This window comes from Molossus molossus, unplaced genomic scaffold, assembly GCF_014108415.1.
Source record: "Molossus molossus isolate mMolMol1 unplaced genomic scaffold, mMolMol1.p scaffold_m16_p_2, whole genome shotgun sequence".
NCBI lineage: Eukaryota > Metazoa > Chordata > Mammalia > Chiroptera > Molossidae > Molossus > Molossus molossus.
In genome coordinates, this window is record NW_023425355.1 from 62,625,695 (window position 1) to 62,653,492 (window position 27,798).

The window sequence follows — 27,798 nt, forward strand, 5'->3', positions numbered from 1 at the left end:
TTTCATCCCAGGCATGCAAGGATAGTACAATATTCGCAAATCAATAAATGTGATACACCACATAAACAAAAGAAAAGGTAAAAACCATATGATCATATCAATAGATGCTGAAAAAGCATTCCACAAAATCCAGCACCCATTTTTGACAAAAACACTCGGCAATGAGGAAATAGAGGGATCATATCTCAACATAATAAAGGCCATATATGAAAGACCTACAGCCAACATCACACTCAATGGGCAAAAACTAAAAGCATTCCCTTAAAGAACGGGAACAAGACAGGAATGCCCACTTTCACCACTCTTATTTAACATAGTACTGGAAGTCTTAGCCACAGCAATTAGACATAAAGAAAAAATGAAGGGGATCCAAATTGGAATGGAGGAAGTGAAACTGTCATTAATTGCAGATGACATGATACTACACGTAGAAAACCCCAAAGACTCCATCAAAAATCCACTAGACTTAATAAATGAATTTGGCAAAGTAGCAGGATACAAAATTAACATCAAGAAATTGATGGCATTCTTATACACCAATGATGGAATCACAGAAAGAGAAACTAAGAAAACAATCTCATTTACCATGGTGGCAAAAAAATTAAGATACCTAGGAATAAACTTAACCAAAGAAGTAAAAGACCTGTTCTCAGAAAACTACAGGACATTGAAAAAAGAAATAGAGGAAGATATGAAAAAGTGGAAGTACATACCTTGTTCATGGATTGGAAGAATTAACATTATTAAAATGTCCATACTACCCAAAACAATCTATAGATTCAATGCAATCCCCATCAAAATATCAACGACATACTTCACAGAACTAAAACAAACACTCCAAAAGTTTATATGGAACCAAAAAAGAACCCAAATAGCCACAGCAATCTGGAAAAAGAAGAACAAAGTTGGAGGGATGACATTACCAGATTTCAGGTTATACTACAAAGCCACTGTAATTAAAACAGCCTGGTACTGGCCCAAAAACAGGCAGATAGATCAATGGAACAGAATAGAGAAGCCAGAAATTGACCTAAGACAATATGCTCAGTTAATATTTGACAAAGGTGGCAAGAGCATACAGTGGAGTCAAGACAATCTCTTCAATAAATGGTGTTGTGAAAATTGGACAGTAACCTGCAAAAAAATGAAGCTAGCCCTGGCCGTTTTGGCTCAGCGGTTAGAGCGTCGGCCTGCGGTCCGGAGAGACCCGGGTTCGGTTCCCGCTAAGGGCACGTACTTCTGTTGCAATTTGTCCCCGGCCCTGGTTGGTCGTGCGTGTGGCAGCCACTCGATGTGTCCCTTCACGTCGATGTTTCTCTCTCTCTCTCTCCCTTCCTCTCTCTCCCTCCCATTCTATCTGTACAAAGAATAGAAAAATATCCTCGGGTGAGGATAAAAAAAAAAAGCTAAAAAAAAAAAAAAAAAAAAATGAAGCTAGATCACCAACTTACACCATACACAAGAATAAACTCAAACTGGATAAGACTTAAATGTAACTTGTGAATCCATAAAAATTCTAGAAGAAAATGTAGGTAAAAAAATCTCAAACATCATACGCAGAAGAATTTTCACTCATACAACACCTAAGGCAACAGAAAGAAACAAAGGAAAAAATGAGCACATGGGATTACATCAAACTAAAAAGCTTCTGCACAGCAAAAGAAACAACCATCAAAACGGAAAAGGAATCCCTCTATATGGGAGACCATAATCACCAATGATGCATCAGATAAGGGGTTAATTTCCAAACACATAGAGTGCTCATACAACTCAACAAAAAGAAGACAAAAAAAAAAAACAATTAAAAAATGGGCGGAGGACCTAAATAGACACCTCTCCAAAAAGGACATACAAATGGCCAAGAGACATATAAAGAAATACTCAACATCACTAATCATCAGAGAGATGCAAATTAAAACAACTATGAGGTATCACCTCACACCTGTCAGAATGGCTGCCATCAACAAATCATCAAACAAGTGTTGGTGAGGGTGTGGAGAAAAGGGGACTCCAGTACATTACTGGTGGGAATGCAGACTGGTGCAGCCACTATGGAAAACAGTATGTTGTTACCTCAAAAAGTTAAAAAATTGAACTGCCATTTGATCCAGTGATCCCACTTCTAGGAATATACCCTAAGAAGCCTGAAACACCAATCAGAAAGAATATATGTACCTCTATGTTCATAGCAGCACTATTTACAACAGCTAAGATCTGGAAACAAACCAAGTGTCCATCAGTAGATAAGTAGATAAAAAAGATGTGGTACATGTACACAATTGAATACTATGCAGCTTTAAGAAAGAAAGATCTCTTATCCTTTGAGATGGCATGGAAGGACCTGGAGAGTATTATGCTAAGCAAAACAAACCAAGCAGAGAAAGACAAATATCACATGATCTCACTTATTTGTCGAATATAATGAACTAAACAAACTGCTGAACAAAATTAACCCAGAAACATGGAGGTGGGGTACAGGCTGACAAGCCTCAGAGGAGAGGGGGATTTGTGGGGGAAGAGATAAATCACAGAACTTACATGCATGTATGTATGACCAATGGACATAGACAACAAAGCTAGGGATGGAGTGGGTGGGAAGGGGAGGTGGGTCTCAATGGGGGGGGGAAATGAGAAACATCTGTAACAACAACAAATTAATAAATAAAAAATTAAAAAAATATAATTTAAATCAACTTTCTAAAAGTAATGTATTTGGTTATTTAACCAATACTTTTTTGAAGATCTAGATATTCAAATTTGAAATAAGTATTAAAGACCAATTCCAAAACTTCCAAAAACAGAATTTGTTTTAGACAAGAGTACATTAATAGAAACTTATTCAGGTTAATTTATTCAGCATCAACATCAGTCATTATAACTTAATCTACCAGGTATAATCGTAAAGTACTGCAAGTGGTTCAACAAATCATATACGAAAATCTACCTCGCTGTGTAACTCCCATGATTTATATATAAACAACATTCTTGTAAGTTTTCGATTCCTTCAAATGATAGTGTGAACCTATTTTAAGAATCTATCCAAGAAATATGAAAAGACAGAAATAAAATATAATTTCAACTCAGATATTCAGAAAAAATCTGATTTGTCAGACATTCAAATGTAAAAATACATCATTATTAAAACTTCTCTGTATCTGCATATCATTATTTTTCTAGAAGTAGAAAACACAGGAAAAGTGGTTATATCAGAAACAGACAAGTACTTTACTAAGTCTAATTTACCTCTAAGAATGTAGATAAGAAGCACCATTGATATCTAGAATCTTCACTGTTGGGAATAACTATAAAATGTATAAAATTCGTATCACATGAGATCTAAAAAGCATATTAGGAAGGGAATTTCCACCCTGTGCATGTAGGCCATCACCTCTATCTCATCACAATAAAATGTAAACAGTCAGACCCTGGCCGGTTTGGCTCAGCAGTTAGAGTGTCGCCCTGCAGTCCAGAGAGACCCAGGTTCGGTTCCCATTAAGGGCACATACCTTGGTTGCAGTTTGTCCCCGGCCCTGGTTGGTAGTGCTGGTGGCAGCCACTCGATGTGTCCCTTTCACATCGATGTTTCTCTCTCTCTCTCTCTGTTCCTCTCTCTCCCTCCCACTCTACCTGAACAAAAAATGGAAAAATGTCCTCAGGTGAGGATAAAAAAAAAAAAAGTAAACAGTCAGAATTAAGGTGATAGATACAACTAACTACATAAGATTTAGGTCAAGATGGTAAAAACTATCGGAAGTAGTAAGTGCAACACAGCACTGTCAGCATACTAGTTGCACTGCAAACTAAAATAGCTCAGCTCTCATTTTTCAGTAAAATCATTACCCAAGAATAAGCTTTTTTAAACAAAATTCATTTCTGTCAGTTAAAAAACATAACCGCTTTCGCCCGGCCAGTGTGGCTCAGTGGTTGAGCGTTGACCCATGCACCTAGAGGTTGCCAGTTCAATTCCTGGTCAGGGCATGTGCCCAGGTTGTGGGCTCAATCCCCAGTGGGGGCTGTGCAGGAGGCAGTCGGTCGATGGTTCTCACTCACATAGATGTTTCTATCTCTTTCTCCTTCTCCATTCCTCTCTCTCTAAAAATCAATAAAAATTTATTTAAATATATATATGACAGCTTTAAAAAAAAAACATTTGTGCACCAAAGTAATGATAGAATTGTATTATAACTCAAAAATAAAACTAGGAGCCCATGTTGATATAAATAACTGAGTATATAAATAAATGGAAAGGAAGACTTCTTCCTTACAATATAATCCCATTAATGTAGATTTATTAATGAAGGAAAATTTTTAAAAATATTGCCATTAAACAAACACCACAATAATAATTGTTGCAGGCAAACTCCACCAATAGATGCTAAAATCAGTGCGTACAAGTTTGAGGATTATCTTCCTCAAAATATTTATCAATTACAAAGATGAAAATGGTTACCCTACAGTACAGAAATCCAGCCAACACTAATTCATCTAAGTGATAAAGGTTAACATCCCCAATAATAAGATAAAGTGACATCATATGTTCCCTGGCATGATGTACTGAGAAGGACATGGGATCCCTTTCCATGATATTCTTGCCAAAAATGCATATGTTTTAATCAAAACACAAGGAAATGTCAGACAAACCCAAAGTGAGAGACAAACTACAAAATAACTTACCAATACTCGTCAAAAGTGTCAAGGTCATGAAAGACAAAGAAAAACTGAGAACTATCACAGATTAGAAGAGACTAAGAAGACATAGCAACATAAATCAATGTGGATCAAGAATATGAGAAGACAAGCCATAGCTTGGGAAAAAAATATTTGCAAAAGACACATCTGATAAAGGACTATTATCCAAAATACACAAAGAACTCTTAATACTCAACAATAAGAAAACAAACAACCTAATTAAAAATGGGCAAAAGACTTGAACAGACACCTCCCCAAAGAAGACATACAGATGGCAAATAAGCAAATGAAAAGATGCTCCACATCATATGTCATCAGGGAAATGCAAATTAAAAAACAATGAGATACCACTACATAGGTATTAGAATGGCAAAACAAAACAAAACAAACAAACAAACAAAAAAAAAAACACTGACAATACCAAATGCTGGTGAGGATGTATAGCAACCTCATTCATTGCTTATGGGAATTCAAAATGGTATAGCCACGTTGGAAGACCGGTTGGCAGTTTCTTGTAAAACTAAACATACACTTACTACACAATCCATCAATCCATTTATGCTCCCTGGTATAAACCCAAAGAAAATGAAAATGTATGTCCACACAAAAACCTGCACATGGTTGTTTATGGCAGCTTTTTTCATAATTGGCAAAACATGAAAGAAACTAGGATGCCTTTCATTAGCTGAATGGATAAATAAACTGTGGTACATCCAGACATCAGAATATTACTCAATACTAAAAAGAAATGAGCTATTAAGCCATGAAAAGACATGGAAGAAGCTTAAGTGCATATCATTCAGTGAAAGAAGCCAATGTGAAAAGGCTACATACTGTATGATTCCAACTATATAACATTCCAGAAAAGGAAAAAAAGATATGAAGAAAGTACTGAAGATCAGTTGTTGCAGGGGTGGAGGAGAGGGAGGGATGAAAAGGATTTTTTAGGGCAGTAAAAGTATTCTGTATGATACTGTAATGGTGGATACAAGTCATTATACATTTATCCAAACCCATAGAATGTACAACACCAAAAGTGAACCCTAATGTAAATGATGGACTTTGAATGATAATGTGTCAGTGTAGGTTCATGGTATCAAACATACCCTATGGTGGGGGATGTTAATAATGAGTGGTTGTGTTTGTGTTGGGGTAGGAGGAATATGGGAACTCTTATTTTCTGCTCAATTTTGGTGTGAACCTAAAACCGTTCTTAAAAATTAAACTTGTTTTTTCATCAATTATAGTTAACATTCAATATTATTTTGTATTAGTTTCAGGTGTACAGCATAGTGGTTCGACAGTCATATACTTTACAAAGTGTTCCCGCTGACACTTCCACTACCCACCTGGCACCATAGCAGTTATTACAATATTATTGACTATATTTTCTATGCTATACTTTACATCCCCATGCCCTAGATGCTATTATGACCCCCAGGACCAGGGATCAAACTTGGGGCCCAGATATATATCTTTGACCGGGAATCCAGCTCTCAACACTTCGGTGCATGGACTGATGCTCTAACACACTGAGAAACATGGGCCAGGGCCCTTGCATGAGATCTTTTGACCTACATCAAATTTCACTGTACAGCAGAACATTGTAATAGGTAAGTGCCAGTGATTTCTATAATTCTTATAGGGAGAAATGATGATTTCAGGATAAAAAGTTACCTTTTGTTTTTCTCTATAGTCTTCTCCTTCAAACTTGTACAAACTTTGTTCAGTGTCCATTCTAAAATTTCTCAGAGAAGACTCTCCCATTTTCTGCAAGCGTTCATTCATTTCTTCAGTCTAAATTTGAATGCATTGAAATTAGAAAATTATCACTGAATTATTTATAAATATTTGATTATACTCTATCTTTTTAAAAAGTCAAGTTTTGACATGAAATAGCCAATCTGTAACTTACAAAGTAAGGAGGCAATACTAACATCAAACTTCGATATCAATTTAACTTGCCCAAAGTATTTTTTAAATACTTTAATAGTTCTTTCCAAAGTACTCTTCAATTAGGCTGTCTTTAAAATCTTGTATCATTGAAGACACAGCCATATTATAATTTCTATTGCTTAAATTTCATGGGACAAATAGCTAATGCTAATATAAAGGAAAACTTGAATTAAAAAATACATTTTACATACTAATGCAAGATTGCTCAAAATTCAAGATATGACCTCAGATACATAAAAAGATGCTCAACACCAGTAATCATCAGCGAAATGCAAATCAAAGCTACAAGATATCACCTCACACCTGTCAGAATGGCTATCAGCAATAAATCAATAAACAACAAGGGTTGGCGAAGATGTGAAGAAAAGGGAACCCTGTGTACTGTTGGTGAAAATGTCAATTGATGTAATCACTATGGAAAACAGTAGAAAGATGCCTCAAAAAATTTAAAATAACACTACCAAATTATCCAGCAATTCCATTTCTGGGTATTTATCTCAAGCAAAGACAGTAACTTGAAAAGACATCTGCATCCCTCATGTTCACTGCAGCATTATTTACAATATTCAAGAAATGAAAACAACTTGAGTGTCCCTTTATAGATGAATGGATAAAAAATAAGTGGTCTAGCCCTGGCCGGATTGGCTCAGCGGTTAGAGAGTCGGCCTGCGGTCCTGAGAGACTCGGGTTCAGTTCCCGCTAAGGGCACGTACCTCGGTTGCAGTTTGTCCCCGGCCCTGGTTGGTTGTGCGGGTGGCAGCCACTCGATGTGTTCCTTTCACATCGATGTTTCTCTCTCTCTCTCTCTCTCTCTCTCTCTCTCTCTCTCTCTCTCTCTCTCTGTTCCTCTCTCTCCCTCCCACTCTACCTGAACAAAAAATTGAAAAATGTCCTCGGGTGAGGATAAAAAAAAATAATAAGTGGTCTACATGTATACAAGAAATATTACTCAGCCATAAAAAAGAAGGAAATTCTGCCACTTGCAATGAATGCTTGGATGGACCTTGAGGGCATTACACTAAATAAAACAAGTCAGACAGAGAAAGACAAATACCATATGATCTCTCTGATATTTGGAATCTAAAAAAAAATCATAGTTACAACACTGGCCAGTCTGGCTCAGCAGTTAGAGCATCAGCCTTTGGACCAATGAGTCATGGGTTCGATTCTGGTCAAGGGCACGTATCTCGAATGCAATTCATCCCCAGCCCTGGTCGGGTCGTGCTGTGTGAGAGGCAACCAGTCGTTGTGGTTCTGTCACATCAATATTGCTCTCTGTCTCTCTCTCTCCCTCCTTCCCACTCTATCTGATAATAAATAAAAAATATCCTCAGGTGAGGAATAAAAAGAAAATCATAGATACAGAGAACAGATTGGTGGGTTGTCAGGGGCAGGAGGTGGGGGAGTTAGTTATAAAATAAATAAGTCCTGCAGATATAAAGATATAATGTGAATACACACACACACACACATATAAAATGACCTCAGAAACAAAAAAATGGTGTGAAAAGAAAATACAGTAAATAAGTGAACATGGAAAAATACCCAATGGGATGGAATTAGCAAAATCCAAACTGTGAGCAACTTAAAAGGGAAATAACCCAGTTTCTACACCAAATAAATTACAAGGGAAATCATACATAAATGTAGGGAGAACTACAGATTTAAAAAGATATAGATGATGTATCAACCAATGGCAATGCATTGATCTTATGTGCATCCAAATTCAAGAAAATAGTTTTTAAAAAATTATAGCTACCTATGAAACCACTGGAAATTTGAATACTAACTGAATGTTTGATATTACTAAAGAATTAGTGGGGTTTTTCAGGTGGGACAATACTATAATTATTATATTTTTAGGAAGAGTTCTTACATTTTATTTTTTAACTTTTTTATTTTTTATTTATTTATTGAATGTACTGTTGGTTAATAGAATTATGTAGGTATCAGGTGCATAATTCTATAATATATCATCTATATATTGTATTGTGGATTCACCACCCCTAGTCAAGTCTCTCTCCATCACCATTCATCCCCCCTTTACCCTCTTCTACCTTCCCCATCCCCCATTCCCTCTGGAATCACCATACTGTTGTGTGTCTGATGTGTTTTTTTTCTTTACTTAATCCCTTCACCTTTTTCACCCAACCCCCCAATCCCCTCCCCTCTGATAGTTGTCAGTCTGTTCTCTATATCTAGTTTGTTTCTAGTTTGTTCTCTATATCTAGTTTGTTTCTATTTCAACAATAGAAACAAACTAGTTAGTTTATTCTGTTCGTTAGATTCCACATATAAATGAAATCATATGGTACTTACCTTTCTCTCTGACTAGCTTATTTCACTTAGCATAAAGATGTGGTACATTTACACCATGGAATTTTACTCAGTGTTTAAAAAAAAAGGAAATCTTACCTTTTGCAACAGCATGAATGGATCTGTCTACCTTTGCTTAAGTTTGAAATTATCCAAAATAACTTATAACAAAAAGCAAATTCAACGCAAAACCACAGTATTCTGAAATAGCTTATTATAACTTAACAAATAATGCTTTAATATTTCATAAAATGTTCACAAAAGATTTATTTAACAAAAGTTATCAGTAAACAATTTTTAATCCAGTGAAAAAATATAGTCCTGATACATGTAATTAACCACAAAATTTATTTGGCTTTTATACCAACATTATTTTTAATAAGCATGTAGTATAAGGTCATTCAATATTAAACTCTGGTTCTTAGTCTTTCACAAAAAAAAGAAAGAAAGAAACCTAAACTACCCCAGTATATAAATCTATAAATTCTTAGAGAGAACATGAGTCTTTTGAAGCATATAGTTTAAAACATGCATTTGAAACAACACAAATACAAAAGCATCCTAAAGTATGTTGATTTCAAAATAATCCATCATGAAAACAAATGCATTTTAACTAACCTTCTTTTCCCCTCTTTCCAGAAGAGTTGTAATGTCTTCATCTGTCAGTTCACTTTCTTTAGAAGCAAAAACATGAGTGGCTCCATGACGTATCATTTGCAACATTTCCTCTTTTGCCAGCTTGTTAGACTGTTGGTCAATGAGTCTTCCTAACAGAAAAATAAAAGTTGTATACATACTATTATATTCCAGAGGAAGCATGGCATAATAGTTCTAATAAGACACTACCACATTTATCCATAAGTAAAGCTTTATAAAAAAAACAAAAATTAGTTAGCTTTAAAGTTATTTTTTAATGAACGGCCCTACAAGATTTTCTTCTATCATACCTTCCATTTCAATGTGAATTTCCTTCTATAAAATTCAGTTAAAACCCGGAATGACAGAAACATTTTTTCAAGTACAAACTGCTTTTTATATCAAATTTCTCTGTACGGAAAGGCACCTTCAAGTACACGTTTAAAAACTTTTTTTAACTAGACATTTTATCTGCTAAATAATATCAAGTACTTCAAAATATATACCATTGACATGCAGCTAAAAGCTAGTAATGTTTAACTAGCTTATAGTGAATGCAAGGTTTCAGTGTAAGAGTTAAATTAACAGTTTGTTTTAAAAACTGACATTTTTCTCTCACTAAGTTTGCAAATTTTGGTCAACTTTCATTAAAAGCAATCTCCTTTGAAGAAAGTTGCATGTGTTTTTGAAATAAAACACCTAGTTAAGTTTATACATATAAATACCTTGTTGTATAACAATTGAGTCAAGTCTCAGTTTTATCTCAGCTCTTTCTACAATCCTTTCTTCAACAGTGTTGTCGGTGATGAGACGGAACACACGTACTGGCTTCTTCTGACCAATACGATGTGCTCGATCCTAATAGAAAAAAAATCTATTATAAGATACTGGGTATTCTGCATAAAATGCAGTGTAGCCAAAATATGCTATAAAATTCTGAAAATAAAATAGTTCCTGATGTCTTCATACCTACCACTTTGAAAAAAGCATGATGACTATGAGGAATTAAGAAGTACAAATTGCCCTGGCCAGTTTGGCTCAGCAATTAGAGCGTTGGCCTGTGGTCCAGAGAGACCAGGGTTCAGCTCTTACTAAGAGCAGGTACCTTGGTAGCAGTTTGTCCCCGGCGCTGGTAAGGTCGTGCGGGAGGCAGCCACTCGATGTGTCCTTTCATGTCTGTTTCTCTCTCTCTCTTCGCCCCTCTCTCCCTCCTGCTCTATTTGAACAAAAAAATGGAAAAATGTCCTAAGGTGAGAATTAAAAAAAAAAAGAAGTACAAATTGGTAGTTACAAAATAGTCATGGGGATGTAAAGTACAGCATATAGAATATAGTCAATAATATTATGATAGCTATGTAGGATGCCAAGCAGGTACTGGAAATATCAATGGGAACACTTTGTAACGTATGTTTGTCCAACCACTAGGCTGTATACCTGAAACCAATACAAAATAGTACTGAAAGTAAATTATAAAATTTTTTCCTTCATTTTTTCCCAATTTTTATTAATTTATTTGTTACAGATGTTTCTCCTTTTCCCCCCGAGACACCATCCTCCCCATCCCGCCCCCCCAACCCCCCAGCATTGTTGTCTATGTCCATTGGCTACGCATACATGCATATAAATTTTTTGGCTTATCTTATCCATCTCCCCCGCCCCACTCCAGTGAGGTCTGTCAGTATGAACCATACTCCCCCTTCTGTCTCTGGGTCTATTTTGTTCATCAGCTTATTTTGTTCATTATATTCCACAAACAAGTGAGATCATGTGGTATCTGTCTTTCTCTGATTGGCTTATTTCATTTGGTATAATGCTCTCTAGGTTCTTCCATGTCATTTCAAAGGATAAGAGATCTTTCTTACAGCTGCATAGTATTCCACTGTGTATATGTACCACAGCTTTTTTATCCACTCAGCTACTAAAGGACACTTGGGCTGTTTCCAGATCTTAGCTATTGTAAATACTGCTGCTATGAACAAAGGAGTACATACATTCTACCTGATTAGTGTTTCAGGCTTCTTAGGGTATATTCCAAGGGATCACTGGGTCAAATGACAGATCAATTTTTAAGTTTTTGAGGAAACATCATATTGTTTTCCATGGTGGCTGCACCAGCCTGCATTCCCACCAGCAGTGTACTAGAGACCCCTTTTCTCCACACCCTTGCCAACACTTGTTTGATGATTTGTTGATAGCAGCCATTCTGGCAGGAGTGAGATACCTCATAGTTATTTTAATTTGCATATCTCTGATGATTAGTGACGTTGAGCATTTTTTCATGTCTCTTGGCCATTTGTATGTCCTTTTGGAGAGGTGTGGCTTCAAGTCCTCCGCCCATTTATTAATTGGGTTCTTTGTCTTCCTTTTGTTAAGTTGTATGAACACTATATATTTAGGAAATTAATCCCTTACCTTATGTGTCCTTGGCAATTATGCTCTCCCATATAGTGGGTTCCCTTTCCATTTTGATGGTTGTTTCTTTTGCTGTGCAGAAGCTTTTTAGTTTGATGTAGTCCCATGAGTTCATTTTTTCCTTTGTTTCTCTTGCCTTAGGCATTGTATCAGTGAAAATTCTGCTGCGCATAATGTCTGAAATTTTGTTGCCTACATTTTCTTCCAGGATTTTTATGCATTCACAAGTCACATTTAAATCTTTTATACATTTTGAGTTTATTCTTGTGCATGGTGTAAGTTAATGGTCTAGTTTCATTTTTTTGCATGTAGCTGTCCAATTTTCCCAACACCATTTACTAAAGAGACTGTCTTTACCCCAATGTATGCTCTTGTCACCTTTGTCAAATATTAATTGAGTATAATGTCTTGGGTCAATTTCCAGGTTCTCTGTTCTGTTCCATTGATCTATATGCCTGTTCTTGGGTCAATACCAGGCTGTTTTGATTACAATGGCTTTGTAGTATATAACCTGATATCCGGTATTGTGATCCCTCCTACTTTGTCCTTCTTTTTAAAGATTGCTGTGGCTATTTGGGGTCTTTTTGGATCCATATATACTTTTGAAGTATTCTAGTTCTGTGAAATATGTCCTTGGTATTTTGATGGGTATTCAATTGAATCTATAGATTGTTTTGAGTAGCATGGACATTTTAATGACATTAATTCTTCCAATCCATGATCAAGGTATGTGCTTCCACTTTTTCATATCTTCCTCTATTTCTTTTTTCAATGTCCTGTAGTTTTCTGAGAACAGGTCCTTCACTTCTTTGGTTAAGTTTATTCCTAGGTATCTTAATTTTTTGGCCACAATGGTAAATGGGGTTGCTTTTTTAGTTTCTCTTTCTGTGAGTTCATCATTGGTGTATAAGAATGCCATCAATTTCTTGATGTTAATTTTGTATCCTGCTACCTTGCCAAATTTGTTTATTAAATCTAGTAGATTTATTGATGGAGTCTTTAGGGTTTTCTATGTACAATATCATGTCATGTGCGAATAATGATAGTTTCACTTTCTCCTTTCCAATTTGGATGCCTTTTATTTTTTCTTCATGTCTAATTGCTGTGGTTAACACTTCCAGTACTGTGTTTAATAAGAGTGGCAAAAGTGGGCATCCCTGTCTTGTTCCTGTTCTTAAGGGAAATGCTTTTAGTTTTTGCCCATTGAGTATGATGTTGGCTGTAGGTTTTTCATATATGACCTTTATTATGTCAACATATGATCCCTCTATTGCCACATTGCTGAGGGTTTTTATCAGAAATGGGTGCTGGATTTTGTCAAATGCTTTTTCAGCATCTATTGATATGATCATATGGTTTTTAGCTTTCCTTTTGTTTATGTGGTGTATCACATTTATTGATTTCCGAATATTGTACCAGCCTTGCATCCCTGGGATGAATCCTACTGGGTCATGTTGAATAATTTTTTTAATGTATTGCTGGATCCGATTTGCTAATATTTTGTTAAAGATTTGGGCATCTATGTTCATCAGGGATATTGGTCTGTAGTTTTCTTTCTTTGTAGTGTCTTTTTTTTCTTGATCCTCACCCAAGGTATTTTTACATTTATCTTCAGATAGAGCAGGAGGGATCAAGGGAGGAAGAAGGAGAGAGGGAAGAAGAGAGAGAGAGAGAGACATCGACGTGAGAGAGACACATCAACTGGTTGCCAGCCTCAGGACCCCAACCAGTGCCAGGGATGAACAGCAACCAAGGTATGTGCCCTTAGCGTGAACCAAACCCAGGACTCTCGTCTGCGGGCCAACACTTTAACCTCTGAGCCAAACTGGCCAGGGCTCTTTGTAGTGTCTTCATCTGGTTTTAAACTATAAAATTTTTTTAAAGAATATCAAGGGACCCCTGGAAACAAAGAAATCTGCAATTATCCTATTGTACCATTAATAAAAATTTTCCAGAGGGAAAATGGGCAAAGCCTTACCATATGACCTAGCAATTCCACTTCTGGGTATTTATCCAAGAAAACTAAAACACTAATTCAAATAGAAACGTGGACCCCTATGTTCATTGCAGCATTATTTACAATAGCCAAGATGCAGAAGCAACCCTGGTGCCCATAAACAGATGAATGGATAAAGAAGATGTGGTATATGTAGTCAATAAAATATTACTCAGCCATAAAAAATGAACTTTTGCCATTTGCAACAACACATATGGACTTAGAGGATATTTTGCTAAGTGAAATGAGTGGGACAGTGAAAGACATTTGTATGATTCCAATTATATGTGAAATCTAAAAAACAAAACAAATGAATAAACTAAACAAAACAGAAATAGACTCAGAGATACAGAAAACAAACTAATGGTTGACAGAGGCAGGGTGAGCAAAAAAGATGAAGGGGATTCAGAGGTACAAACTTTCAGTTATAAAATAAATCACAGGGGTATAGCATAGGTAACATTAGTCATCATTACAACTTTGTAGACTTAACATGGTGATTACTTCATAAGGTATACAAATGTTGAATCACAATGTTGTATACCCGAGCCCAATGTTGACTATAATTTAAAACTAAATTAATTTTTAAAAGATAAGAACTATGGGGAGCTGAAAGTTTCTAGATTAAGTTACTAAATAACTGTAAGCCACTAAATCCAAACATCTTCCACATGAGCGAGTTTTGTAAGTTAGGAACAAAGTAGTTAACAAGGGTTGCTATGGCAGCAAAATTCAGCTTTATCTCATCATCAAACAGTTCCTTCTGCTTTCTGAAGCAATTCAGGAATCTGTAGTAAAGAGTCATAAAATTAATGGGATACTAATATCCTTACTATATATATTGGTCTAGAAGTGGTCCTGTGGATTTATACTTGGTAAAGATGACAGGTGACAAGTTCTGATAATATAAAAACATCGAGGGATAGTGGTTTTTTTTAAACACAAAAGCTGCCAGAGCAAACAGGTAAAGGGAGGAGATAGTCAATAAGAAATATTTTTTAAAAAAGGTTCAAAACAGCCCTTTCACTAAATATAAAAATACTAGAGCTCAGTAACACCTTCAACACAGAACACTGAAAGAGAATGCAACATCCCTACACATATTTTAAATTTAAAGCTCAAATCCGTAAATGGAAAAACAGCTATATTTTAACAATTTTATGGAAATAAAATCAGTAAGTTTTCCAGTTCAGTAACACTGTAACTTTCTGGGGCTTACTCCTACTTACATCATATCAAACAGGTAGTTCAGTACCATGCTAAAATAATAATTATGCCAAAGCATGTTGATTTAAAAATGTTCCAATGGTCAATATTTTTTAATTCTCTATTATTAAACAAAATGAAGGACTTCTAAGCTATGCCTCACTAGCACATAGCTTCCAAAGACAGATGTACCATAACTTCCTGGGATTTTGAATGAATAGCTCTTTTGAAATTTTTTACTTCTGAAATTATATTCCTTTATCTTAAAATGTGTCACAAATTGACAAAGTTGTAGCTCTTGCTCAATAAATGACACCATGATGAAAGGTAAGAGAAATAGCTCCCTGAAAAAAAGTTTTTTTAATGGTAGAATAGTTTCTGATACTGACCTTAGGAGGTAAATGTTTCTCTGGAATATTTTTCTTTGATACCTTCTTACCTTCTTTGTTTTCATGTCCTTCATTTGTTTTTGCAATTAGAATAATTGCAAAATTGTTTGTTTTCCAGGACAATCTGTTTTAACACCTCCAAAACCTCCCTAAATTGTTGTTACCCTTTTATCATAAGCTGCCTTTGTGCTTTATAAATAACAATAGTATTCTGAGCGAAAATAAATTTCTGACATCATTAAAGATTACTAACCATAGCTTGTAAGTCAACCTGTGGATTCCAGTCTGAATCATATAGTATAACCACATCAGCACTGGCCAAGTTAATTCCGAGACCTCCAGCCCTGGTACTCAGCATAAAGATGAATTTGCTGCTATTAGGAACATTAAAGGCCTCTATTGCATCCTGGTTTTCATTGACAGAGGAGACGGAAGAAAAAGAGAGAAAAATCAAATTATATTACCAGAGTCCTTAAAAATGAACATTTGAACATGCAGACTCAAATTCCACTTCATAACATTCTTCCACCTTCTAAAATATTTAAATTTACCTATTTACCTATATAATGTACTGTATGGATTGCTGTAGAAAGTATATTGCATAAATTTCCTAATCTTTATAAGCTTACATCAATAGAGACAAACTTAGAACAATCATATAAACAAATGTAACTAAGCAAGTAATAGATCATTTGAATTATTTTAAAATAATAATAGTGAAAATGTTTTAATTGAGTGAGATAACATATATCTAAGGGGCAAAATGTCAGATATCTCAACTTCATTCTCATTAGTTTATGAAGGATTAATACGAAAGGTATAGTTTAGGAGACCAACCAAGAGAGAGAAAGTTTTAGAAATGGGAATGAGGGCAACAGATATAGGGGAAGGTAAGTAGATTTATTTCCATGTGGTGAAAAGGGACAAACAGAGAAGTAATAGGGAAGGTAATCAAAAGATATTTAGTAAAGAATCTTAAAAATTAATGAAATGTTGCCCAGCTGGTGTGGCTCAATGGATTGAGCATTGTCCCATGGACTGAGAGGTTCTGGTTTGATTCCCAGTCACCGAGTTGCAGGCTCAATCCTCAGTAGGGGGCATGCAGGAGGCAGCCGATCGATGTTTCTAGCTCTCTCTCTCCTTTCTCTCTCTCTAAAAAATCAAAAAAACATATACTTTAAAAAAGTAATGAGGTGTTAATATCCTTACTACATAAAGATCTCGTACAAATTAATTAGAAAAAAACATTAAGACACCAAAAGAAAAATAAGCAAAAAAAAAAAAAACAAAACAAACCAGACAATACATAGAACAAACATAAATGGCTAATAAACACAAGAATAATGTTCAATCCACCAGTAATCAAATAAATACAAATTAAAGCATAATACCACTTTTTGAAGATTAAAAAATGATAATACTCAATGTTGACGAGGGGGGCGGTGAGACGGGCACTCTCATACATTGCTGCTGGGAGTATAAATTGGTACAACCTTTCTGGAAAGCAATTTGGCAATATGCATCAAGACTCTTAAAAATGTTCATACCCTTTGACCCAGTAATTCCACTTCTAGGAATTTATCCTAAGGAAATAATCAGAGATGTGCACAAAGATTTATGTATAAGGACTTTCACTTTACCATTATTTATAATAGTGAAAAATTGGAAACAACCTAAATGATCAACAATAGGGGGATAAATTATTTATAGTTTATCCATAACATGAAGTATTACACTAAAATTATTTTACAATGATGGTTTTACTGATATAGGAAAGTACAATTTGATGTTTATTAAAAAGTATCAGGATACTGAACTTTATATATAAATGTACATAGTATATCAATTGTAATCTTTTAATGTGTATTTTATATATATATACTTATATTTATATACTTAATATGTACATTAATATATACATTAAAAGATTGTCCAGAAATATTTCTTTATTTTCCAAATTTCCTTCAGCAATTGAATACTACTGTTATAATCACAAAATATAGGAAGTTACATTTTTAATGAATGGAATGGCATGGTCAAAAGTTGCAGGCAGAAACGGTGACTCCCACTGCCACAGTCAGTATAGCATGTAGAAGGGGCAGTATAGAAAGCAGCACGGTGTAGTGAGAGGCAATTTGGTGTAGAGGAAATAGCAAAAACCTGGGCATGAATCATTACTCTACCATTTAGTACATATGTGGATATGAGCAAGCATTTAACCTCTCTGAGACACAGTTTCAAGTAGAGCAAATTATACCAATACTTTACTGGGCTGCTGGAAGAATGCAATTGGAACTGTAAGCTACCTAGCTTATCGTAGTTATTTGACAAATGTTAGTCCCTTTCCCTGTAAAAGTAAGGATGCCAATTAAGTGAAAGTTACAGGAACTGAGTCAGAGGATGACCAAACACTTAGCTGAATTTAGCTGTAGCAATGGAGAAAGGGCAAATCTGTGAGCTGTTGAGAAAGACTTGTTTATTAACAGGTGGGAAATGATTACAGGTAGGAATCAAACATGGTCTTCCTCTTCTTACTGGGAAAATAATAAGAAATAATTGAAATGATTGTGTGGTCAACAACATAATGGTAAAGCAGGGCATTTCAAAAAAAATGAACAGCTCTGACTTGGCTCTATCTAAAGCCAATACATGCAATTTAAAGCCTCTAAAGGAAGAACAGTATTTGAAATCTTAAGAGAACAGAAGAATTTGGGCATAATTAGGTAACACCTACATTGTTTATGATCAGAGCAATCAGCCAGAAATGCAAATTACTAGCTGAAGTCAAAAAGCATCTACTCTTCTGCTTTAGTATCATCTTTGTTCCAGGAAGAAACATCATCTGAAATGGTGCTAATATGGCCTACAGTAAAGTGGATTTGGAGAAACCCTTTCTCCAGAATCAATCAGCAAAAGCCTAATAAAGCTTCAAGTTACCATTTCAGAAAGAGTAAAATACTATAGAGCAGGGGGACATTGTAAGCTTTGAAATGTCCCACTATCGTAAATGTTAATGCAAGTGTTCCACCAGAGTGGGTAGTAGGTAAACCCTTAATATGAAAAGAGCCTGTGTGCCTGCTGTGGACACTATCCTAAGCTCTAACCAGGCTTCAATGACACGCACAAGGGACAGAGGGCCCACTGTAGCTATGGAAGGAGAGGGCCGTGAGCTGAGCCTTTGTATGAGAAGGGGCCCTAAAGCTGAGAGGTAAAAAGGACTATGTGCAATTTCATGACATGCGGTATAAACTGCACTACACAATTTAAAAACTGCTTTCATACCTATTATATCCAATGGTCCTCATTACGTTGTCAGATAAAAGAAGCCGAGGTATTAATATTACCCTTCTAATACAGTTAAAGATACTGAGGCTCAGAGAATTAAATGGCTTGCACACACTACAAAGTGGTGGAGTTGGTGCTAAAATTCAGGTCTTCTGAAACCAAGTTCAATGCATTTTCCACTATACCATGAAATCACGATCTCTGCCCAGAGCATGAGTACAGACTTAAAACAGAGGCCAAAGACAGAGTCCTGAAGGATCACAGAAAAGAGAAGATAAATTAGCAAAGCCCTCCCCAAAAAGTGCTTTAAAAGCTTTAAAATACATTAGACCCATGACATTCGTGAGAAATAATCTAAGATCTGTAAGAATTTCCAAATTTGAGAAAAACACTGGGTGCTAGGTAGGCTTCCTCACTAGCTAAGCGATTCTTTTTTGCACACTGAACTTTTAGTATTCCAAGATCCAAATGTATGATCAGCACCTACACCTATGTAACCCCCTTTCAATTTTACAAAATCTCTATTAAGATTAAGATTAATCCCTTTACAAAGCACTATGTTTCATGAGTCTTTAGGGTTGCTTATAAAGTGGAAAAACCTCAATGTTAAACTCCACGAATGGTAAGGGTCTACTGCAGGAGGCAAATCAAGGAAAGAAAATGACATAAAATCAGAGTAAGCTGAGAAACAGTTAGTAATCAAAAAGTCAGAGATGGCAGTGGTTAGAGAAGGTAAGAATGTGATGGTGTAGCATCCTTTATATAAGTGAGAATGTTTTTGAAGACCTTGGAAAGAATGATTGGTAAAGAGTTCGTGTAATGGAAGCCAAATTGAAAATCTCAGAGACGGAGGAGTGGCAGTGAGAAATTCAATGCACCTATAGTTAAAGAAATGGCCAAAGTTCAAAACTACCTAATGATGAAAACATGGCTTAACTGAACTCTAAATTTTGAATTCTTATTTTCTCATCCTCACCTCTCTTTCTTCGTGTGGAGTTTGTCCATCCAGTCGACAATACTCATAACCACGCCACATACAATAATCCTCCAAAATGTCCAACAATCGAGTCATCTGGCTAAAAATGAGAACCCTTGAACCTAAGACATTTAATCAAAAAAAAAAAAAAAAAAAAGCAAGTTATTTAACTTGTGTAAAACTAACTTGAATTTACAAAAATAAAAATAAACATCAAATGCAATATAAATATAAGTAAACACACATTTATACACACACACACCTCCAAGGGATGCTAAACAGAGTTATACATTTGTTGAGATGATTTAAAGTCTGCCTTTACTCTGTCCTGAGGATGAGCAATGGGTCCACACAATCTTTCACTGGACTACTGCAATAGTCTCCCAACTAGTTTCTTTCTAGTCTCTCCTCCTTAGTAGATTCCCCCATATTGCTTCCAAGGTTCTCTTCCAGAAATACAAGTCTGATTGTGTCACTTTCCACAGCTAAGATTTCTCTGAAATGCCCTGCAGCACCCTGCTCTGCCTTCAACATAGCACACATTCCTTAAAGCATGTTTTAAAAGGCCTTTTGTAATATGGCCCCATCCATCCTCCCACATTCATGACTGGCACTCTACCCCCAAATACTTCTTTCACACCTGTTTTCATTGCTCTGGAAAACCCTTCCCTTCCTTTTTCCAATGTATTACTCCTATACTTTTTCCAGGGCTCACCTCAAATGTCATCTCTGTGACCACTTCCCCAACTCCCAGTTTTTCAACAAATCACAGTACTTATCACAATGAACTCCAATTATTCCTCCTCACTACACTGTGAGCTTCTCCAAGGCAAAGACTGTTTTGTGTGTCTTACGCATCCTTTTAAACCCAGCCTGTAGGACAATCCCTGGTAAATATTAATTAAGTACTCAACAATGTTTGTTGAACATATGAATGAATAAATGAATGATGGGTGATTCTGAAAAATGTTATTCATATGCTAGTCATTAATATTGTTATTTCACGTTAATAGAAAGATTTGTAACTCACCCTGATCTTTGAGTTTGGTCAACAGTTTATCAAGAACTACCATTTTACCACTATTGCTGACAATGTGCTCATCAGTAGTATAGGGTGGACCAGGTTCAGCACCATCAAACAGGTAAGGGTGATTACAACATTTTCGTAACTGCATCAGAATGTTTAAGAGTCGCATCTTGTCCATCTTGCCAGCAGAGTTTAAAACATCAATGTCTTTCATCAAGATTTTTGTATACCTAAAATTTTAAACTATAATTAATCACTGATTATTAGAAAGGTCTAATGCCATCAAGAAATATCCCTTTGGAGAACAGTTTAGAGTCCCATTTAAAGATAAACAAGATTTGAGAGTAAATCTGATCAGTAAATCCAAGAAAGTAGTGAAAATTGAAACATTTTAATTTGTCTGTTGCCTATAAACCTGTTTCCTCCTGCTTTTTCCACTACTACAAATGCAATCAGCTGATAACTATTCAGATAACTATATCTGATAATTATTCAATACACAGTCACAATTTCTTACACCTGTCTTTATAGGTAATTTTTCCTGATCCTATAAACATTTCTCATTTTCTTTTCTAGACCTTCATCCAGGCAAAAATAGGACAATGTATTCACTTGAACAGTAAGAATATTTAATTATAAGAGCCAACCTGTACTGAATGCAAGTGCCACGTATCATGTCAAGGGCTTTGTATGAATCATCTTGTTAAATCTTCACAAAAGCACTGAAATATGTATGTACTAGTATCACCCCCATTTTACAGATTGACATTAAAGCAGCTAAGAAAACTGAAACAACTTACTCAGAGCCACAGAAAGGGACAAAGCCAGAGTCTGATCTTATGTCTGAGTCCAGAAAAATATATTCTTCACCAATACCTTATACCGGTTTCAATAGTAGAGAAGTCATTATATATTATAAATGATCTAATTTTACTTATATAAGCAACATTTTGCTTCTCTTAGCAGCATTATTACACTATTAACATGTCTAACTTATGATTCCTTGTGACTCCTCTTGTCAATTTTCTGCTTTGCTTGTATTTATCAAACCATTCCAGCTTATTCTATTTTTGTAATATACACAATCACTGATATTTTCACCCATCTTATTACTAATTATTACTATAGTTATTACTATTTTCACTGATGAAAAAATAACTAACAAATTGGTCAGTGACATCATCTTGATAAGCTAAGTATTATTATCCTCATTTTACAGAAGGGAAATTGAGATTAAATAACTTGCCCAAGCTATATAGCTATTAAGAGTAGAAAGCACAGGATTCAAACACAGGTCTATAGACTCCAAGGCCAATGCTCTTTCCCAAAGGTTACATAAAATACTCACCGATTTTCTATTGAAATATTTGAAATAAACATGCCATTTAAACATGAAATGTATCTGGTATTGTTATCCTACATACTTTGTCCTTTTTCAAATGTAATTTCTGAACTAAAGGCATAACTGTATCACTACAAAGCTAATTTTTAATAACTCCTTATACATAAATAAATTCTAATAAAAATAAAATAGCTCACCATTCTCGTTGCATTTTACTCAGTCCCAAATAAATCTTTATTTCCTTTTTTGGAGGCAGGCTCTTCTCTACATCAGTTTTTATACGACGTAACAAAAACGGTTTTAAAACCTAAAAAGTTAAAATGTTTATAAAAATTATCATACATTTAACATATAAACCTAAAGCAAAGCCCTCCCCAAAAAGTGCTTTAAAAGCTTTAAAATACATTAGACCCATGACATTCGTGAGAAATAATCTAAGATCTGTAAGAATTTCCAAATTTGAGAAAAACACTGGGTGCTAGGTAGGCTTCCTCACTAGCTAAGCGATTCTTTTTTGCACACTGAACTTTTAGTATTCCAAGATCCAAATGTATGATCAGCACCTACACCTATGTAACCCCCTTTCAATTTTACAAAATCTCTATTAAGATTAAGATTAATCCCTTTACAAAGCACTATGTTTCATGCATAGCAGACATGCATAATCTGATAGCACAAAATACAAAAGAAATTAAAACAAGATTACTGACTATTGAATATAAAAGAGCCTTTAAAAATCTGCTGTCACATAAGATTTTTAAACGTTAGAAGAAATCAATTCAGAGTATGGATCACAGAGTCTCTAAAAGTGAAACAAAAGTTCAGACAATTTCAAAATAGTTACACATATGAAAGAAAATGGCTCAGTGTTAAGGAAGCGATGAATAAACAGAAAAAAATGAAATAACTAGTATATACCTACAAGGCAGATTCTACCATAACAAAATAATAGTGCTACTATCTATAGAATATCTGCAATGTTCCAGATATTGCACTGCACCAGGAACTTCATATAATGAGTACTGAATCCTTATAATAAGCCTTTTAGGAAAATATAATGATTTTAATTTTAAAAATATAGCCAAAGTTACTTGGCTAGTAAGTGGTAGGAACAGAATTCAAATCCAGATCAAGCTAATTCAACAATTAGCTCAGTCCCTGATTAGCTTTCGTGAGCTGGTCAAGTTCCTTAACTTTTCCAAGCCTGTTTCCTCATCCATTCATCCAAAAATATATATTTATGGTATATATATGGCAAACATTTTAAAATAGGGATAATGATACCTACTTCTAAGGCTGCTATGATAATTTGTGGCAGTACATATGTAGAACTTAACCACAGCAGACATTAGTAAACTATAGCTATTATTAGAGTTCTATGGGAGGTAAGGAAAAGGGGAAAGTAAAAACAGACTTCTGGTTTCTGGTTTGGGCCTCTTAGATTCTTAAGAATTTAAACTGCCTGTGAGATATTTAGCAGAAGACTTAGAAGGCAGTGAAATATATACGTCTAAAGCTTAGGACAGAGATGTGGAGAGATGAACTGGGGAGTTCTAAGTATGCAGATGGTAGCTGAAACTATAGGAATAAATGGATCCCCATGGAGAGCATATATGAAAAAGAAAACCAAAGACAAAGCCCTACAATACACTAAATTTTCAGGAACAGACAAAGAAAAGAAAAGCCCAGAGGGAGATGGGAGCAAGGAAGAGGGAGTCAATGGGGTAAAAAAAAGAGGGGACATCTGTAATACTTTCAATAATAAAGATTTAAAAAAAGAAAAGCCCATAAAGGGGACTGAGAGGCGAGGCGCAGACAAAGAGAAGAGAAAATCCATTCCATACCCCAGAAATCAAGCAGGAAAGTTTCAAGCAGGAACAATGGTTAGCTGTGCTAAACATTACAGAAAAGCCAAGCTACTGACCAAAAGGTATACCCTGAATACAGCAATTTAAAAATCATTGAAGACTTGTGAGATAAGTTTCAGCTGTATGGAATGGATAGAAGCCAGTGGTCAATGGATCCAGGAGAGACTAAAACCCACTAGACACAGAATAACCAGTTCCCAGATCTGACCAAGTTTAACATCTGAGGCCCAGCTACACTACAACTTTTATGACAAGTTTTTTGAAAGATTTGTCTTCTACTCCGCTTCTGCATTCTTATAAAAAATGCCCCACTACTTAAGGTAATTTGTTTTCTGACATGTTCTGTTTAACGCTGAACAAATATTTACAGCATGATGACTGTTAGGGATTCAAGTAAATGAATGTTTAATGAGCAGTTACTCTGGACCAGGCACACAGGGCATAATGTGGTAGAAAACAGACAGGGTTTCTGCCATTTACATTTAGCCAGGGTAGGGGGAGAGAGGGAGAGGTGGACAATACATTTTTGTTTTTATTTTTTAATTTGTAAAGAAGGCTTGAGATTCTCATGAAAAACAGTAGACAAAAAATAGCAAACATGCATCTGCATCCACTTCCACACAAAACTCCAATTTCTTTAATTTTAGAAGTGTACCTAAAAGAGGAAATTAGGCAGTATGGAGGGAGAGGATAAACGACTCTTTCAAGAAGCTTAGCTATCAAGGGGGGAAAAAACAGAATCACAGAGAGGGACATGATGTTGAGGGATTATATGTGTAAGGGTGGTTGGGATGGGTGTGAGTTTGGATTTAATAAAGGACATAACCAAGAATGTTTACATGTTGAGGCAAACAAGCCAATATTGGAGGGAGAGGTAGAAAATTCAGTGAGTACAAAGGATAAATCATGCGGAAAGTTCCATGGGAAACAGGAAGAGATGTGATCCATGGTTCACATTGGAAGAATTAGACATTGCCCAGAGAAAACAACACCTATTCCATTCAGACAGAATATAATACACATGCAGATATCCTTGGAAGATGGATACCCTTGGGGTTCCTACCCTAATGACTTCTCTTTTCTCTTTGAGACAGGAATATTGTTACCTGCTAAGAAAGGAGGAGGGCATAGAATACCTGCGATAGAAGTCTTGAGGAGATAAGGGAAGGTGTGAAATAGCTGTTACAGAAAATGGGAAAGAATGCTGTACAAGGCCATGTTGAAGAATCAATAGCCTTATCAAATCAGCTTATGTTAGGAAACATGGAATCATAGTGGTTCCAACCTATAGAGTTGTACAATATTTTTATCAATGTTGAGCAGCCCCACTACAGAGCAGGTCATTCTGCTAGTAAGTGTTAGAAATAGAATATAAACAGAAGAACAGAAACACAGTTACATTATTTCAGTGTAGGGCTTTCAGATCAGAAATGGAAGATCAAGAGCACAAGGGAGTATGGGAGTGTTGGCAAAAAGAGTGGTCCAAGTGATAGAAAATGGACTCATCGCTGGGTATGGGAAAAAAGTAACAACAGAAAGAGGCTGATGGATGGGGAGAAAAAGCAAGAGTCCAGGGACTGGATATGTCTGTAAGGTAACAAAAGAAGTTACATGAGTGCAAGTGTTAGAAGGATATGAGAAGTTATCAAAGAATGTAAAATCAGTGTTCAATAAATGTGAGGGAGTCACCTGGTGATGAACAGATAACAGAGAAGAAAATGGGTGGAGGGTGGACCTGCAAGACAACTTGAGCCTCAAAAGAAGAGTTCTACATGTGACTGTGGAGAAGCAATGGCTTAGAACTGGCATCAGGGAACTAGGAGAATACTGATGTGCTCTTGAGGACCTATGGAGTGTGTAGAGGACCACATTATCCACTGGGGAGAGCAGAAGCAAAAAAGCTATTCCAGCCCTGGCCGGTTTGGCTCAGCGGTTAGAGCGTCGGCCTGCGGTCCTGAGAGACCCGGGTTCGGTTCCCGCTAGGGGCACGTACCTCGGTTGCAGTTTGTCCCCGGCTCTGGTCGGTTGTGCGGGTGGCAACCACTCGATGTGTCCCTTCACATCGATGTTTCTCTCTCTCTCTGTTCCTCTCTCTCCCTCCCACTCTACCTGAACAAAAAATGGAAAAATGTCCTCGGGTGAGGATTAAAAAAAAAAAAAAAAAAAGCTATTCCATAGAAAGGCTGAGGAAATAGTGCAGTTTGTTTCCCAAAGAGGCTGTCAGAAAGGTTGAGAGGAAGAAGCGGTAATACTGAGCCAAGAAGCAAACCCACAGTTCAAACAGATTCTATGGCAGTTCGTTTCTTGGCTTGCTAATACATATTTAATTACTAAATTTTCTTATCTGCTATTACTTACTGTGTGAAGTCTTTCCACAAGTTTTTGATCACCAAGACAATTTTTAGTGTCAAACCAAGAATCAAAGTCCTGCGGAGGGGTAAAAAGTAGGCAGTAAGTGCACAGTTTCGTTTTGTTTTTAAATAAACTCGATATTCTATACATTTCTTATACAACTGACATAGCAAGAATTCCTTTTAAAAGCACTTTCAAAATATGTTAATTGTGACAGCCAGTATTATTTACTTCTGAAAATAGATAAAATACTGGAGCAGTTAACAAAATTTGTACTCCATTATACAGGAACTCCATCAGCAGTTTTCACTTAGAACACTACAATTAGGCTTCTCACACCACAACAGCATTTTAACCAGTAGGACTATGAATACAGAACTGAAGACGTATAATGGTAATGAAAATGTCAATCGAACAATAAAACAACAGACAAAAGCAAGATAAGGTATACAAATCAATGGACAGCTAAACTTGGTACTTTTTATTATCAATTAATATCAGTAATGAGGAAAATCAAGCTCCAAAGGCTTGTTTTCAAATTGCATACTATGAGCTCTTTAGTACTCAACAAATGTTAATGCCTATAATAAGCAAAGATCATTTGAAAGACTCCACCTGCCAAACCAGTCTGCAGAAAGCACTTCCAATTTAATTAAGAGAAAATTGTAAATGCACTACTCGGAACTCAGCCTATCTCATATAAGTTGTGGTAGAAATGTGATATGGGCAATGTTTGACGGGCAAGATAATCTCAAAGAAAAAAATCTTTATTTCACTAAGTATACCCATTTCAAAAATTTGCACTTAAGAGCTCTTTCTGAGAAAACTGAAAGAGATAGAGAATTACAAACACAAAAGAATCATAAATATCAATCTACATTCTATGCTTTGAAAATATATGACTGTGAACATATGAAAATTACACTTAAAACATATGATTTAAACTTACATCTGCAGAATTAAAGACATCGGGCAATAAAAAGTTGAGTAATGCCCAGAGTTCATGCAGGTTATTCTGCAAAGGCGTTCCAGTTAGGAGCAAGCGGTTAGTTGACTTGAATTCACGAACAATCTCTGAAAGCTAGAAAAATAATAGTTATGTTAACATTGTTTCATTTAGTAGAATACTCAACATTCAGTTCTTTATCCAACCAATAAATTTTTTAATAAAATAAAACTTAAAAATTAATTTTCTATGGGAATATATCCTAGTTCAGGTTACACTGCCACAGTAAAGCAAAACTGAACAAAATATTCTAGGCATTTCTACACTTACAAGAACGCAGATCATAGTCATACCTGAGACCCTTCCCCCACTTCAAAAAATTTATTTTCTCCATTTGGGTCC

General features: G+C 35.7%; 1 protein-coding gene across 5 annotated transcripts in view; it reads right to left on the reverse strand.

Annotated features, from left to right (window-relative positions):
* Nucleotides 1-27,798, reverse strand: part of SMARCA1 (SWI/SNF related, matrix associated, actin dependent regulator of chromatin, subfamily a, member 1) — a 118,020-nt gene that overhangs the window by 72,818 nt on the left and 17,404 nt on the right. For 3 of the 5 annotated variants that reach the window (XM_036270590.1, XM_036270586.1, XM_036270588.1), the window contains exons 8-17: nt 27,400-27,531; nt 26,457-26,525; nt 22,428-22,537; nt 20,892-21,118; nt 19,862-19,983; nt 17,148-17,183; nt 15,854-16,006; nt 10,323-10,455; nt 9,580-9,728; nt 6,367-6,486 (exon numbers count right to left, since the gene is read on the reverse strand). In XM_036270590.1, the coding sequence (XP_036126483.1) occupies nt 6,367-6,486; nt 9,580-9,728; nt 10,323-10,455; nt 15,854-16,006; nt 17,148-17,183; nt 19,862-19,983; nt 20,892-21,118; nt 22,428-22,537; nt 26,457-26,525; nt 27,400-27,531 (1,251 nt within the window). The remainder of the gene's footprint in view (nt 1-6,366; nt 6,487-9,579; nt 9,729-10,322; nt 10,456-15,853; nt 16,007-17,147; nt 17,184-19,861; nt 19,984-20,891; nt 21,119-22,427; nt 22,538-26,456; nt 26,526-27,399; nt 27,532-27,798) is intronic. The other 2 variants (XM_036270587.1, XM_036270589.1) reach the window with 1 other exon arrangement.